At 41.8% G+C, this 15,636-nt stretch overlaps 2 protein-coding genes across 3 annotated transcripts; one reads left to right on the forward strand and one right to left on the reverse strand.

The window, feature by feature from the left end:
- Positions 1 to 150: 150 nt before the first annotated feature.
- Positions 151 to 3,165, reverse strand: LOC139345880 (prostate stem cell antigen-like). Its single transcript, XM_070984752.1, has 3 exons — positions 3,053 to 3,165; positions 1,945 to 2,064; positions 151 to 403 (listed from the first exon to the last, which is right to left on the reverse strand). The coding sequence occupies exons 1-3, from the start codon at positions 3,102 to 3,104 to the stop codon at positions 192 to 194; spliced, it is 384 nt and encodes a 127-aa protein (XP_070840853.1). The 5' UTR covers positions 3,105 to 3,165; the 3' UTR covers positions 151 to 191.
- On the forward strand, positions 1,940 to 15,600 carry ddah2 (DDAH family member 2, ADMA-independent). 2 transcript variants are annotated; one of them, XM_070984748.1, is made up of 8 exons: positions 1,940 to 2,045; positions 3,391 to 3,465; positions 6,912 to 7,040; positions 7,936 to 8,498; positions 9,172 to 9,360; positions 11,472 to 11,591; positions 13,072 to 13,215; positions 14,569 to 15,600. In XM_070984748.1, the coding sequence occupies exons 4-8, from the start codon at positions 8,196 to 8,198 to the stop codon at positions 14,686 to 14,688; spliced, it is 876 nt and encodes a 291-aa protein (XP_070840849.1). In that variant the 5' UTR covers positions 1,940 to 2,045; positions 3,391 to 3,465; positions 6,912 to 7,040; positions 7,936 to 8,195; the 3' UTR covers positions 14,689 to 15,600. The 2 variants fall into 2 exon arrangements, with proteins under 2 accessions (XP_070840849.1, XP_070840850.1); XM_070984749.1 differs by lacking the exons at positions 1,940 to 2,045; positions 3,391 to 3,465; positions 6,912 to 7,040 and having other exon boundaries at positions 7,950 to 8,498; positions 14,569 to 14,708; positions 14,896 to 15,590.
- The last annotated feature ends 36 nt before the right edge of the window (positions 15,601 to 15,636 follow it).

Here is a 15,636-nt window from a genome sequence, read left to right on the forward strand (position 1 = left end):
ATTTTTACTTACTGCTTTATCTTTTAACTTTTTTAAGAAGATGCTGCTGTGGATGAGGAAATGGATAACAGAATAAAATAACACAGGCCTCTGAAAACCACCTCAGTGCATCGCTCATATCATTCACGCTCATGAGCCTGTGAGTGTGCGTGACCTCGTCCAGACCTCCGCCCCATCATCACCTCTGCTGCTCAGGCCAGCAGGAGGGCGAGCGCCGGCAGCAGGCAGAGGGCGACGCCTCCCCAGCTGAGGGCAGCAACGGACACGGCCCCATTACACAGGTCTGTATCGCAGCAGACGTTGGTGTAGTTGAAGTAGAGGCCTGAGGCGTATTTCTGCCCGCTCACACCACACTGGGAGGGTATGGCACAGCTCTTCTCGTACATCGTCACTTGCAGGGAGCCTGAAAGAGCGGAGAAATGAGAAGAGGTTGTTCTGATCATGCACACAGGTCAAACAAAGCCGTGGAGGCCGTAATAATTAGAATTTTAAAAGAAGTGTGGTTATGTTTGAGGATTAGACGTTTAAACGTCCAAACAGCAGATATTCTTCTTAAATAAAGCGTTGCATTATGGGTTGTTTGAAGCTTTAATGTTGCTAGCAGGCGTCTTCAAGTTTGTTAGCTGTGTCTTTTGCAAGCTGTCGGCCTTAAAGGCATTTATTTAGTGTTGGTAAAGCTACGGGAGTTTCTGTGTGTGTGTTTATTATGAAGTAAACGAATTCCTAACAAGTGGAAGCAACTCCCAACGTTTTTACTAGATTTATCTGTCAAAGAGCCAAGAATCACAAGATGTCACAATGATGAAAGAGACACAGAAAAAAAGAAAAACATGTCAATGAACGTCCGATATTCAGGCCAGTGCTTTGATTGTGAAATTTAACCACTGCTGGATAATCTTTGAATTCAATTAAGTTAAAAAAAACAAATTAAACGTCATCATATATTATCAAATCACTGGATTTATGTGTTTTTAATCGTGTGAACAGTCTTATGTTTTGGACTCGCCCGTCGGCTAAGTTTCATCCAGGTTTCCGCAGCCTTAAAGGACCTGCTAGAAATTTACAAAAGGCAACATAAAAAGAAGATAGACGGCTTTCAAGGTGCTATAAATTTGGTGTTATTTAAATGAGGTTTTGGCCTTTTTTTGCTTCCATACAAAACCCATTAATGTAGCTCCATGTGATAAAGTTTAGTGTGGCATTGATGAGTCCTCCAGCTGAGTTCCTTTCACTGGGTGTACAACAGTTAATATATCTGAACTCATTTTCAGCATGTCAGGTGGATGGGAAAAAAGGGGCTTTAGCCTCTGATCGACGGCTTTTTTGCCCCACCCACGGAGCTATTTTTAGAGATAATTTGATGGCATCACAGGCATTAGTGAGCTGACAAACGGCCTGATGAGAAATCCTGCTGAGATTTCATCTATTGACACATCCTTTGGTCTCATTTTGTTTTTACACTGGTGGAGTCCAGGATTGTGACTGAGAAAAGGCCCTGAAACCCAGTCACGATTCTTATTTTAGTGTCCAGAACAGCAACACGCACAGATCAGACTGGAAAGATTTGGACTAGGATGTTTTTTTTTTATTGTTTGGCTCTGTGAGAAAATGGTTTACAGTGATATCTTTACATCCAATTTTGGTCTTGATTTGAGAGTTTTCTGGGTTTTCGTGAGCAAAGTTATCCAGATAACTCAATAAAGCTGCCCGTTAGAGCTAAACAGGTACGCGAGATTTAAAAGCAGCTCTGAGAGTATTTGGACTGTTTTGGATGAGCTATGTAGAACTCCAACTACAAAAACACTGACAGTATTCTGCAGGAGGCTTTGTCTGCCAATTTGTGGCCGCCATGCCCTAGATTCTCAGAAAATAATCTCATCTGCAGACACAGAAATAAACTCCAACTGTCTCTCTCTCACAGACACACACAGATCTGGATCTCACCCCGTCTTCCCATTGCAGTACTAGACAGGCAGCGCTGCCCGTCTGGGCACTCCTGAGGGAACTTAAAGCAGTCCAGAGGAGAGATGGCAGGGAATACACAGGTATAACAGCGCAAACAGGCTGAGGGAAAGAGCAGGAGAGAAAGATATTAAGAGCCTGGTGGAAAATGACTGCATATATACTGTGTTGGTGCATTGCAGAGTGTCTGTTGCAGTCGAGTAACCGCCATCTTTGATGGCAGAGAAGGTGCAGACAGTCAAGTTGTACACGTTAGAAGATCTTTGGGTGTCTCTGTTTGTTGAGATGTCTTGTTTTGGTACTTGGTGTTTTTAGCGCAGAAGACAGGATAGCGAAGAAGCCTTGTTTTCTTGTTATATCGACCCATTGGAAGTGTTTGTGTCCAGTGAAAACCTATCCAGCTGCTGTTATGCAGAGTTTTGCTTCCTGATGCTAGCACTTGAATAAATACATTAAAATAAGACAGCAGAGACGAACCAGAGTTTTCTTTGCCCAGCGGAAGCTTAACTATGAATCAGTATTTTTCTGACCAATATGGACACATAATAATATATTGACTGCGAATCAATGATTGTAAAAGAACTGGGAAGAACAGGAAACTTCTCAGTAATCAAAGTTAATATAAAGTAAATATAAACTTGTCAGGACTCTCTTGGCACAAACTCCCTCAGAGAGACACTTCTCTATACGCCAACACCAGTTTATTATTGATAAGCTAATATTTTCCAGTATATCACCGTCCTGATTTCTCAGTCTGGCTTTAACTGACTGTGAGACATCCTGAGCTAACACGAAACAAGCGTTCATACACCAAACCTTACACTGACAGCAGACTTTCTTAGCAATATTTTTTGCAGAAGATTGTAACCAAATTTTGTTTTTTTGTTTTTTTTGTGCACAAGGGTAGTTTTATTGAAGTCTTAGCATGTTTGAACATTGCTGTTTTACCTCAACTAGAGCAGAAATGATAGCTTTATTAGCGTGTCGCTGAAAACACATTGTCCAATAAACAGCGTTTAAGTGTCTTCTTGTAATATTTTTGCTCGGTAGGTTAACTGAAAAGCTTCCTGTGTGTGCGTGTGCCACGTACCTGCCAAAGGTAGACAACACAGGAGTACAATCAGAAGCTGTGAACAAGACATGGTGCTTCCAGTGACGTCCTGAAACTATTCAAACACGTCTAGAAATCCCCTCTCGGACGTTACAGCTCTGTCATCAAACTAACTGCTGCTGCTGCTGATTAGAGCCGATCCAACTCATTCCTAAATTCAGTTTCTCTTCGTCTTTGAAGTCAGAGTCCACACCCTCAGTTTGTTGCTTTTTCCCTCTCCTTTACTTTCACTGTTTTGTACAAAGACAACCCTGGGGTCACCTCTGAGCTCTTCTCCTTATGTCACTCTCGCTCTTGTCTTCCGTCTTTTGTCACAGGCCCGATTTGAAGATACCCACATTACTCTGGCAGTCAGTGTCTCCTCCCTGAAACCTCTAATTTAATTTGGAGAGGTAATTATGTGCAGCTGACACGGCCTGCGAAAGAGATTAATGAAGTTACATGAACTGAGATTTCACAACAACATCCTTACTTGCTGATTAATTGATCAAAAGGACAGCGGGGGCACATTTTAGAGGAAGTGCGAGACAAAGCAGATGGAACAGGAAGTGTTAATGTGTGATATTGCTGATCAGATGACCTCCAACCTCACCGACAAGGAGGTCAAGCAAAAGGATGATGTGTAGGTCTCAGTCAGTGAGGACCTCAGTGATATTTCTGGGAATTTAATGACACAGAAGTTTACATTTGTGTATCATGTAGAGATAAGCAGAGAGAATAACTTGAAAGTACTCTGATGTGGGACTTTCATGCCACTCATTTATGTCTTGAGCCCATAAATATTAATAAATCTGAGATTTACAAGCATACATAGACTTCCATTAAAACATGAGCAAAACAAGCTCATAGAAAATGTAAATAGACTGCAATATAGTTACATTTCTTACATTTATCTGCAATATTTGTGAACTACCTACCTACCTTGAACTGGTCTATAATATTAGACAAAATTAAATAGCCAGAAAGGCTGTAAAAATGAACCAAAATGACCCTGGACTCCAGAGTTTGGTTGGTGCTGGGGAAGCTTCTACCCATAACATCTGTATTTCTACAATTGTGGCTACAGTCTTGCTCTCAGTGGTGCTATGCTGTCCTTTATTTGAGTCCAAATAAGACGTGTTTGTGTCCTGTGTGTATGTGTGAGGCAGCAGTTAGAAAGGTGCCAAGAAGTCAGAAAAGACAGACAACAATAAAGTCAGCACAATGGAGAGAGAGTCAGCATCTTAGATGGAGAAAGAAACCAAGGGAGAAAGTCAGCATGTCAGAGACAGAGAGTCAGTGAGCGTGGAGAGCGAGCCAGTTTAACTGAATTATCCTTTAGGGCGTAATAAGAGACATGAGGGCAGCATGCAGGACGGTCTGCTGACAGCAGTCTTGTGATGGTGTGAGCCAACTGGGCTCAGACTGAATAAGCTGTTTACCAGTTGATTAATTGCACAGCCAAAAGCCTGAAAAACTCCTGCAAGGTTCAGACCAGCAGTATTTAAAAAGCATTTTCCTCAATTTGTCTTTTTTTAATTGCAACATAGGTTTGTTTTTTAATCGGGATGGTGTGTGCAGAAAGGGTCAGTGGGCTTTGAGAAGTCCTAAATGTCGCCAAGCATTAATGTCTTTGAAGTGTGTGAGTGTTTGTTGATAAAACAACTGATTTTTGAATAGATTTTGGTGTGAAATAGAGAAAGTATCAGAACTGGAATGAAATTTACAGTGAGTGCATTAAAGCTGTTTGGATGTTACGTACTTTTCTGATTTGCACATCCGCCAGTCTTAGCACATCTGAGACTGGCAGATGTGCAAAAAAAATGTTCAGTTTTTAAATTCCACATATATTCCACATTGGGGCTGTTTTTGAGGAAAAAACTGCAAAACTGGTCTCAGACTTGGTCTCAGCTCAGCGCACACAGTTATTAGATGTTGCCTCTATTAATTAATTCATCCTATCTTTAACAGAATAGGTGGATGCTGAGGGCAAAAGCTTTACAAAATATTAATAGTAGGGGAGTGGAGATGTAGACAGTGTCAGTATGGTAAACATGCTGATGCTGTATTTGACTGAGATGTTTTGTTTGCTGGCTGAAGGATCTCAGCGGACAGATGGTGTTCTTTAATCCTGTCTGTGCCCTCTACCTCCCATCCTCCATCCCTTCACATTTCCCTCTACTATTACATCAACCTCACATTTCCTGCCTCTTTTTCTTCCTCTGCGCATTGAAATACACGCGATATTTTATCTTTCTTCTTCGCCACAGAGTTGCCTTCATGTCTCGGACTCTCTGCTGCTGAACAACCTTGGCTGCAGTAACTCAGTGTAGTCAGCAAAAAGGAATATTGTGCTCCTTTATGAGTCAAGAAGTAGTCACACATGCACTCAAATGCACATTATATACTCAGTCAGCCATCTGTTAATGTTGGACATATTCATGCATGTTTATGTCACTGCTGTGCAAACCTCCAGATATCAGATGCCAAATGCCAGCAAATATTTTGATTAGCGATTAATTAGGTAAAAAAAATACTGCTGTTTCTTTAGCGTCTGATTGTGCAATCTGTTTCTCGAACAGTCTCGGCAGTGTCCAGCATCAATTGACCCACATTTCAGGAAAAGACAGATTATTTTTTGCCATATCTCACAGTTCAGGTTTATGTTTAAATGGCAGATACAAGCAGAGGCGGGGCTGCTGACACAGTATCTGACCTTTCATAAACAATTCATCGGGATTAAGGGGAGAATATTAAATAGGAGTCCTTAATCCTAGTAAACCTCATAGAAAAACTCCAATCCATCATTAATTCAGTGTTTCAGTACAAAGAGAAGTGTCAGGGTAGGCTTAAGGCAAAACCAGGAATTTCATCACTGGGGTCCAAATAACTTATGCTAGAATTTCCTTTTAATTTAGCTATCTTAAATTAAACTAAACCACTCTTTATCACTCCAAGTGGCCTGCCAATTTTACATTTCCTTATCATTAAGTTATAAACACAATAAATTAATTACAGTTTTCCTGACAGGTCCCCAATTTGGCAGTTATTGTCACCTTACAAATCACGCTAAAAACTAGCGTTAACGTTAGCTTAACGGTTAATTGCCATGGTAACCAGCCTCATTTGTGACCCCAGTGTCAGTGCTGAGGTCACAGCCAAGCTACTGTGTGATCAAATGTATTCTTGAATCTTTTGTGTTGCTGTAAAACCACGGTATAATTTGAATTAATGTAACATCACACTATTTAAGTCTGGACATTACCGTTTCTGATTATCTGAAAGAGGATTATATTTTAATATCTAAATTTATCATTGTTTATGGATTTCATGCTGATGCTCAAAACATCAACAGGAAATGCCTCAATAACAAAACGCTGGTGATTTTGAACTCGTCGGTACTGATTACTGTAAGGTGTAGCTACATCGATCATTATTGAAAGTCAATACAACAGTGGCTGTGGTTATCAACGTTGACTGAATCCAGACAGGACGTCGTGGGGGATGGGGGGGTGCTGGGATGAAAGGGTGGGAAAGCTGCGTCGAAACCACCACGAACACGCGAAAAAGACCGGAAGTACAATATTTGGCTTGAAAACAAATAAGAGCATAATCGTCCTCAAAATGTAAACTGTTTTTGTTTCTATAACTGCTTTGTTTTTACCTTGAACGCCACCGTGGTTGAGTTTTATAACACTACCTATTCAAGTCAGTGAGGTAAGATGTGGTGTAGTTTATCAACCCCGTGGAACATTAAGGGACACGACATATCTTAAATTACGGGTTTTAGCAGGCGTCTTACTTTGAAAGCTAAGCGGAAATGTGCATATTCACAGTCGCCATCTTGACTCGTCGTTAGGTCGGCGGAGAAACAGAGAGGAAAAAGGGAGCGAGTGAGTAACGGGAACTGGGTCGCTTTGGAAATTAAACCAAACAGAGGAAACGCGACCGAGCGTGGAAGCTGCGACGCAGAAAGAAAAAAAAAACGGTAAGCAGATATAAGTCTACGTCTGTAATCGTTATTTGTGGAACTTCTGGGAGGGTTGGCCATAGTTTTCCCCGTTAGGAAGCTGTGGAACATCACCAGAAGTATTTGGGAAGGAGCAGCGAAGTGCGGGGCGGTGCACTGCTGCAGCCAAACACTCAAGATGTTTTCTTCTGTGTGTGCAGCTGGATAACTCACGACTGCTCTCTCAGAAAGATTGATTTTTGTTCCATAGTCAAACTCAAAACACAAAATTGGGTGCAGAATATTGAAAATTATATCGGGAGAAATACCGCTGGTCCACACAAGGTATGATTGATTTCATCTCCACAGACAGAAAAATACTGCATTCAAGCTCTGTTTTGAAGCCTAAACTGGAAAATAAGTCTTCTTAATGTGCTACATATTCTTGCTTTTAATAAGATATCAAATCCCAGCACTTGTTGCATAAGTTCTGAAGCAGATTTAGGAAACATCCTGTGTGGAAGGGGACCAAGCGTCTCTGCAGCCTCACAGTGGGCGACTGCTGTGAGTTGCAGGGAAGACGATAAAAGGGCAATTGTCCCAAATCTGTCCCACTGGCCAAGCATGGAAAGGCTTTGCAGCATATTGCAGCACTATTGAAGAATGTTTCTTTATAATCTAACCTTGAACAATGCTCCTTTGTCCACTCTGCTGTCTCTCTGTGTTATTTCAGCTGCCCTTGAATGTTTTATGTGGCGATGAGTTGCTTCCTCTTACCAACTACCAATCAAGAATCGGCATGAGTCGAATTCTTTAGTGCCATGCTTCAGAGAAATGTGGGACAGAAAGGGACGGGCGTGCACTGGAGCTCAGAGGATTGATCTTTGTTTTGTTTGTTCCGTTGCGTCTGCCCTTGTTAATATGTCTGTCTTAGGCTGGGATCGGACGGAGGAGTAGCCGGTGGAGCACTGGAATGAAAGAAGAGACGGGGATAAAGATGCTCTCCACTTTCCTCCTGGACCTCTTGATCCATCCCGTTAGCTTCATTTAGAGTTCAGCTGGTGTGTTTACGACACCGAAACATACACATCTTTTTACTGCCTCTTGCTTGTCGTCCCGCAGAGCAAAGTTCATCATTTTGGGAGAAAAACCGACACGTGCTAACACTTTTTACAGACAGTCTTTATTGGAATCATGGCAAACATGTGCCCATATGGCAGATTCACCCACGCCGTGGTGCGGGGCATCCCAGAGACCTTTGGGAAAGCGGCAGCAGGAGGTGGCTGTGAGAACGGGGAGGTCTCCGTGGACCTGGCCAAAGCTCAGCGGCAGTTTGGTTGCCTGACAGGAGCCCTGAGGCAGAAGGTGGGCCTGCAGCTGATCGAGATCCCCCCAGACCCCGAGCTGCCAGAGAGCTGGAGGATAGAGGATGTGGCAGTCATCCAGGGAGACACAGCGCTCATCACCAGACCCTTCAAACAGCAGAGACGCAGTGAGGTAACACTGGGGACGAGAAAATGGCTTTAGTTTAGCCATTTCTGCGCCCTAATCCTCTGCTCTTAATCTCGCTCGGTGAGATAAAGGGCAGTTGGGAGCAGCCATGTTTTTCAGCTCATATCAGCACAGTATGAAACTTGTTGAAGAGAGCAGTTTCAGGTTACGCTATTGTCACATGATCAGACAGATCCTTGTGGTTACTTCTTGGTGGATTCCTTTTGGAAATGGCAACATCTGAGATCACAGAACTCGTCACCCTTATCGTGATGTCCATTTTTCTTTTATTGTTTGTCCGATAGGTTTGATTTTACGAAGAAGTATAATGCTCTCTAGCAGCCTGAGCAGACTCAGATCTTGAATGTCAGAGGCTCAGTTAACACTTTTCTTTATTGGTCTGTAACTTCCAAAAGATTTCCAGAAAATTCCTGGAAAGAACTTTGAAATTTGGTACTAATCGTAGGGAAAATGGTGATAGCATTTAAACAGTACGTGTCCAATAAATAGTTGTTTCTGCTTTTTTTTTTTCATGTCTGTAAGTGGTTTAACTTGGTGGTTAACTATGAAACAGCTGCACCAAAACGAATGGTATGCTTTCACTGACCCTGTTAGTCCAACTCAACCTGTTCCTTTCTCCCTTTCTCTGCTTCCTCCTCTTCACTCTTCATCACTGCAGGCGGAGGCAGTGAGGAGGGTGATATCAGAACTGAACCTGACCGTGGTGGAGATGGGGGCTGAGGAGGGGGACTCCGGAGGGGCCACCCTGGAGGGCAGCGACGTCCTCTTCACGGGCAGGGAGTTCTTTGTCGGCATCTCCTCTCACACCAACCGCAGAGGGGCAGAAGTGCTGGCAGACACTTTCAGGGTGAATGAATGGAGCACACAGAAATGTTTGCTGCTTTTGTCATGAATGCATTTGTCTGTATGTAACACTGAACTCACTGCCAGTTTAATATGCTGCATTTATTGGCTCAGCGGTAAACCCACAAAAAACCAACAGAGTTTCAGCTGTTAGCCAGTGCAACAAAGACGGCGTTGGTGCCAAGATGCATGTCAGAAAACCAAGCCAGCTGCCAAAGTGAGCAGGTGGCCATTTGCTGTATTGCATTTGGGGAATTATAGTCTGTAAACACTGACGAATGAGGCCGTTGCATTGGCCAAATAATGGAGACCACAGCGGGCCCCCTCAGGCCCTTCATGACCCGCCCTTTAATATTGATTTCTTCACTTGTCTTAAGTGCATTTTACACACGCCTGCTTTTCTGCACACACATACACATTTTGCATCTACTTGTGTTGAATGTGCATGTGTGTGTGTGGGTGTGTGTGTGTGTGTGTGTGTGTCTGGTGTGAATTAGTGTGGGTGGGAGGGTTCATGTGGTCAGAACAGGGAAGGAAAGAGGAAGGCCAGCGCTGACATCCTCTCTATCGTGTTTCCAAATTGTGACACCAGCATTTTGCAGGCTTTTCAACTGTCATTCACGTGTTTGTCGTTGTTATAATAACACAGATTGACCAAATTGCTTGTGTTCCAGATGTATTTTGCAGCTGGAAGAGAGCCATGTTGTTATATTGCAAACTCAGTTTGAGTCAGATGTTTGCATTTTAGCCAGGGGTGGCAGCGTCAGTCAGTTCGTCCATCCCTTTGGTACAGGCTGAAGTATCTCAACAGCGATCCTACTGACATGGTGATTCTCTGACTGTTCCTCTAGCGCCACCATGAGGTTGACATTCGCGGATTTAAGTGAAATGTTTCATCAACAGTTGGCTAGGTTGCTATGAAATTTGGTCTACGCAGTCATGTCTCCTCCTCAATTCCATCAGATCAAAATTTTAATTTGTCCAATACTTTGGTTTCTGATCGAATACGTTCAGGCTTGGCTGTACCTTTAGTTTAATGCTAACTAATGTTAGCATGCTAAAAAACCTGAATCAAGATGGCGAACATGGTAAACATTATACCTTTCCCATATTATACATGTTAGCATTATCAGGGTGAGTGTGTTAGCATCCTGACATTAGCATGTAGCTAAAAGCACCGCCGTGAGTACAACGTGGAGGTACTTGTACCACACTATGTTTATTTGATACCTTTAGTCAATAATTATTTAGCAGATTCAGATTAATAATCCCAAATATAAACAGAGGTAAATGATGATGTATTATTATGGATAAGATCAGACTTCATTGATCCCTGTAGTACATAAAGTGATTAATAAGTCCTATCTTTACCAGCTGCAACATGAATGTACACATTAAGGTGTCAATAATTCTAATTCACTAATACATATTATTCTGAAATGGGCCATTCTGCTGAGTACTTCTACTTTTTTGTACTGTAAGTATATTTTATTGCTAATACCAAAGTAAAATTTTGAATGCAGGACTTTATCGTGTAACAGAGTATTTCTACACTGTGATTGTTGCTACTTTTACTCAAATAAAAATGCACTTTGAGTATTTCTTCTGCCACTGCTAACAATACCTGCAGCAGTTTCCCATAGAGTGGGTCTGGCAGCTCGTTAAGTCGGGGTGTGGCAGTTACTCTGCAGGTTTTGCAGACCAGCACCACAAAGGACTAACTCATTATGTCTCCTGTTATACAGCTAAAGAGAGAAATAGGTGCCAGCTGTGGTCAGAGAGGAACATCTCTCAGACCAGCAGTGGATAAACACTTTATATGATGTCTCGCTTTTCTTTCTCAAAACTACGTCCTAAATGTAAAGTTATGAGTTACTGCAGCTGCATGACTGCCTCTGATCCTTCACAAGAGAGCCCAGAATCACCCAGCAGGCGGCTTTGTGTCAAGCTGCATGTGGTAAACGATTGACACTCGAAGAGCACAGAGCCGGCGTTAATGTTATTAGCGCCACTTGAGCTTTTTCTACAACGAGAGAATGTCTGCTGTGAGAAAGGGCGAACTGACTAGACGAGGGACCGCGTGGCAATTAAACCTTTCAACCTCCATCTGTTCAGGACTTTGCCGTGTCCACCGTCCCTGTTTGTGGTGGAGCCAGACTGAAAAACATCTGCTCCATGGGAGGTCCGGACACGATCATCATCAGCAGCAGCGACGGGGCCAAGAAGACACTCCGGGTAAGTGTGTGTGCTTACTGTAAATGCTTGATTGCTGTATGAATGTGAGGTTAATGAATATACAATATCTTTAAAGTGAGTTCCACCAATGGACTGTATTCACTCTCAAACTATGGTTTAAGGTTCTGAGGAAGTTACAAATAGAGAAACAGGCAAGAGTCTTGAATTGGATAGCATATGATCCAGAATTTGAACCTGCTAGATTGGACAGGGGCTTTAAACAGTGGGTTAGGATCACGTCCTTTTGTTCACTCATCTCAAACAGTAAATTTCAGAGTTATGAGTCTATCTCAGCCACATTTGGACTGGAGAAGCAGGACTTCCATAGATACTTGCAAGTCAGAGACTATTATAATAAAAAATTACAAATCAAGGAGGAGAAGGAATACAATTTAATCTCTATATTTCATGAGGCTTATGAAAAGAAAGATAATAAAAAGTTGGTCTCAAGAATATATGGACGTATACAAGCTTCTAAAAATCATTCCACGTTATCCATTAAACAAAAGTGGGAGAAGGAGTCAGAAACACAAATATCAGAAGAGACCTGGATAGAAATATGTGAGACACAGGCAACCACTGCAAACTCCAGATCTCTACGAGAGTTCGGCTGGAAGAATGTAGTGAGATTTTTTATAACTCCTAAATTAACAGCACTACGAACAGGCACACAGAGCCGAGGCTTTTGTTGGAGACAATGTGGAACCCCTATGGCTAACCATGTTCATGTTTTTTGGTCCTGTCCGAAAATCCACTTATTTTGGAGGGAGGTATTAACCGAAATAAATAAAATTATAAGAGTGGATTTGGAATTTTCTTTTGTTGTTTTATATCTCGGCAAAATTCCGAAAACAGTCTCGCATAAGCACAGATACTTGTTGAAGATTCTTCTGGCTAGTGGTAGGAAAGCCATAACCAGAAGGTGGATGCAAGTAGATCCTCCAACATTGATTCAGTGGCACGGGATCATTCATGAAATTTACTTTATGGAGAAACTTACTTTTATTTTAAGACTCCAATTGGAGAAGTGTATGGAACGCTGGGAAAAATGGATCGAATATGCGCCTTGAAAAGTGTGACATTTGGCTATGATGTATGTGTATGCACAGTATGTATGTGTAATAGAATACTTTGATTTTAACTGTACCACCCATGATGATCTCATGTTCTATTTACATGTTTATAAAAAAAAAAAAAAAAAAAGTGAGTTCCACCAGTATCCCAGAATTTTTCACAAAAGCCGTGACCCCAGCAGTAGATTCGTGGGTCAGTGGGTAAAATTAGGTTTAGATTACAGTTAGGGTGAGGGAAGGGGTGGTTATGGTTGGGTTTACGGTTAAGGTTAGGGTTAGCTTAAAGTTAGGACTCGTCTCCGGGAAATGAATGTAAGTCTATGTAATGTGATGAAAACCTAACATCTGTGTGTGTGTGTGTCGGTCACGGTGGGGCGCAGTAATACTAAGTGTGTGTTTGTTTGCAGATGATGGAGCAGCTGACTGATCACCACTATGAAGTGCTCACTGTTCCAGAGGAATCAGCGGCGAACTGCGTCTACATCAAAGGTCTGTCTAACCGAGACTTCCTGCTGCACCGACCCGCAGAGGAATGTCCTGAAAGCGTCTCTGTGAGTACAGCCGATGGTCTCGTTTTTATCCAATCAGAGCAGTGCCTTTTCTTCAGTTTATGACCTTGTTAAAGACGCGAGTAGGTGGGACAGCAGAAGCTGAGATATCTTGAAAATTTTAAGCACTCAGGAGTTTTTTCTTGCGTGTGTTTACTTGACCACGGTTTAGCAAATTAATCCTACTCATAAAGTGGGAGTTGAACTCATAAAGAAACTGTCAAACAAGACCTACAATAAAGTCAAATTTTGTTCATTTCTAATAACAATTTGTCTGAAGTCATTGAAAATCAGATGAAAGTCAGTCAGTAATAATATTCGATGGTGAAGTAATCGTGTAGTTGCCCTCTGTGATGCGTTCAATGGAGCAGTGAGAATCAGACTTATTAATCTTTCATGATTTCTGCTGGGAAGCGTTTACACTCCAACAGTTAATATACCTACAAATATCTTTACAGGCCAGTGCAGCATTCAGATCCTTCACTGAGGCCAAAGTACTAATACCAACATGTAAAAATACTTGATGAAATTCTTGTTACTGATCATTAATGTCGAGCAGCATGTTCCTGTTGAAGTTGTTTGAAGTGGAACTGACTTTTAACCATTTTACGTAAGACTGTGACTAATTTAATTGCATTTATTCATCTGCTGTTTGTTTCCTACAGTAGTTGATTCAATTGATTGTTTGCTGTGTAAAATTTAATACATTTATTACATTTACTGTTGAAGTGTTAGCCACAGCTCCGTTTAATAAATGTGATAAAACAGTGACACTTTCAGAGCATTTGTTTTGTCCAACCAGTAGTCCAAATCCCAAAGTTTTCTGTCAATCAACTAATCAATCAAACTTGCACTGTGTATCTTACAGTACTTTGATTTATAACAGTCTCCTCATATGTTTTGTATGTAATTAATAAAGAAAATAAAGCTGTCAGATAGTAAAGAACAAGTCAGCTTTGTACTTAAAGTACTGATTTTAAGTTACTTCCCACTACTTCACAGTATTGGCTGAGGTTTCACTGACAGGGCAGACGTGGATGTCCAGTTGAGTGATTCCTCTTCTTCGCTCTTTGCATTGCTAGTTTCGCTCCACTGCACTCTTACTTCATGACCATATTCAAAATTTTAGATGTGAGAGAAAATCGTGCATATTCAGTCTCAACGTGAAGTGTTTTCAGAAAAACCAGCGACGCCTGTAACTGACTGAAGTCATGGCGCTTAGAGCCAGCGAAGCAGTTTTTCCTGTTCCTTGTTGTATTCGCCAGTAACTTCTTCCTTTGAGTGTATCCAGTTCAGTGTGTGCACGCGATGATGAGTGTGTGGATGAGTAAGGCGTTTGCTCCGTCCTCTCTGCAGGCCTTCCAGAAGCTGCAGGACTACACCCTCCTGCCTACAGCCTGCAGCGAGGCCTCCAAACTGGGAGCTTCCCTGTCCTCGCTCTGCCTCCTCGTCAACAGAAAGCACACGTATTTCTGAAAACGCGCTTCTTGCCGTCAGTACGTTACTCAGCATTTACCTGCACATGTTCAAGGTGGGGTGAAGGGGCGGGGGGGGGCTCTGAAAGCGAACACATCGGATTTCCAGATTATTACTTGTCTGTATATTTAAAGGGGAAAAACACTGACACAGCATTTGTATGAGAGTATGATCCAACATCTGCTAACTGACTTTCTGAGCAAACAGGCGGATTCCTGGCACGGCTGCCCCCCCGCTGAACCAGCAGTGCACACAAAACTCAAAAGCAACTCCAAGAAACCACTAATTCAGCTGTAGCTTCACACTGTTTGACTCCACAACTTTCCCATTTTCTGCAGACTATCACTGAGCTGACAGATCATTTTGCCGATGTTAAAAAAAAGCAGATGGATGTTGGTACCGGAGTTTCACCGAGTTAAAGACTTTGAATGTAATTTGAACAAGAATTAAGTCAGTTTTTCCAGAATTTCCCTCCAGTTTCTAGCATAACTAAATTCATTGACTTGGACAGGTGAAATGAATGGATTAACTGGGAAGAAATCAATCATTTAAGTCTGAAATTGACACTTTCTCATAAGTAACATTACTGCTCACAGCAGACAAGAGTAATTTATATTTATATGAAAACATAAGGTCAAGGAAATTGAATTCAGTGTAAAGACTTGCAGATAACCTCTGGTACTCAAAGTCATGACAATGTAATAGTTTTCATGTCCATAGTACAACAGTTTGGTACCTACAGTATTTCAGTACTCTTCAAATGTTTGTCGTTTTACTGTCTCAATTACAGGAAATGTAGCTGCTAAGAATAGAAAATGCAGAGTTTTTGAATAATTACTTTAGCTTTCTTGTGTATGAATTTGTAGCAACTGTAGCAACACCAATAAAACTCAACTTAAGGCTTTTGTCTGTAATTCATGTGTCTGTTCGAGAATCCCAATAACTGTA

Source organism: Chaetodon trifascialis, chromosome 17 (assembly GCF_039877785.1).
Source record: "Chaetodon trifascialis isolate fChaTrf1 chromosome 17, fChaTrf1.hap1, whole genome shotgun sequence".
In the NCBI taxonomy this organism is placed as follows: Eukaryota; Metazoa; Chordata; class Actinopteri; order Chaetodontiformes; family Chaetodontidae; genus Chaetodon; species Chaetodon trifascialis.

Excerpts from the sequence above, each read along its gene's own strand:
- LOC139345880 (XM_070984752.1), bottom strand. The coding sequence starts at position 3,104 with ATGTCTTGTTCACAGCTTCTGATTGTACTCCTGTGTTGTCTACCTTTG. Across the intron at positions 2,065-3,052 it reads GTGTTGTCTACCTTTGGCAG|CCTGTTTGCGCTGTTATACC; the intron begins GTACGTGGCACA and ends TCTTTCCCTCAG. Across the intron at positions 404-1,944 it reads TACTGCAATGGGAAGACGGG|GCTCCCTGCAAGTGACGATG; the intron begins GTGAGATCCAGA and ends CCGCTCTTTCAG.
- ddah2 (XM_070984748.1), top strand. The coding sequence starts at position 8,196 with ATGGCAAACATGTGCCCATATGGCAGATTCACCCACGCCGTGGTGCGG. Across the intron at positions 9,361-11,471 it reads TGCTGGCAGACACTTTCAGG|GACTTTGCCGTGTCCACCGT; the intron begins GTGAATGAATGG and ends CCATCTGTTCAG. Across the intron at positions 13,216-14,568 it reads AATGTCCTGAAAGCGTCTCT|GCCTTCCAGAAGCTGCAGGA; the intron begins GTGAGTACAGCC and ends TCCTCTCTGCAG.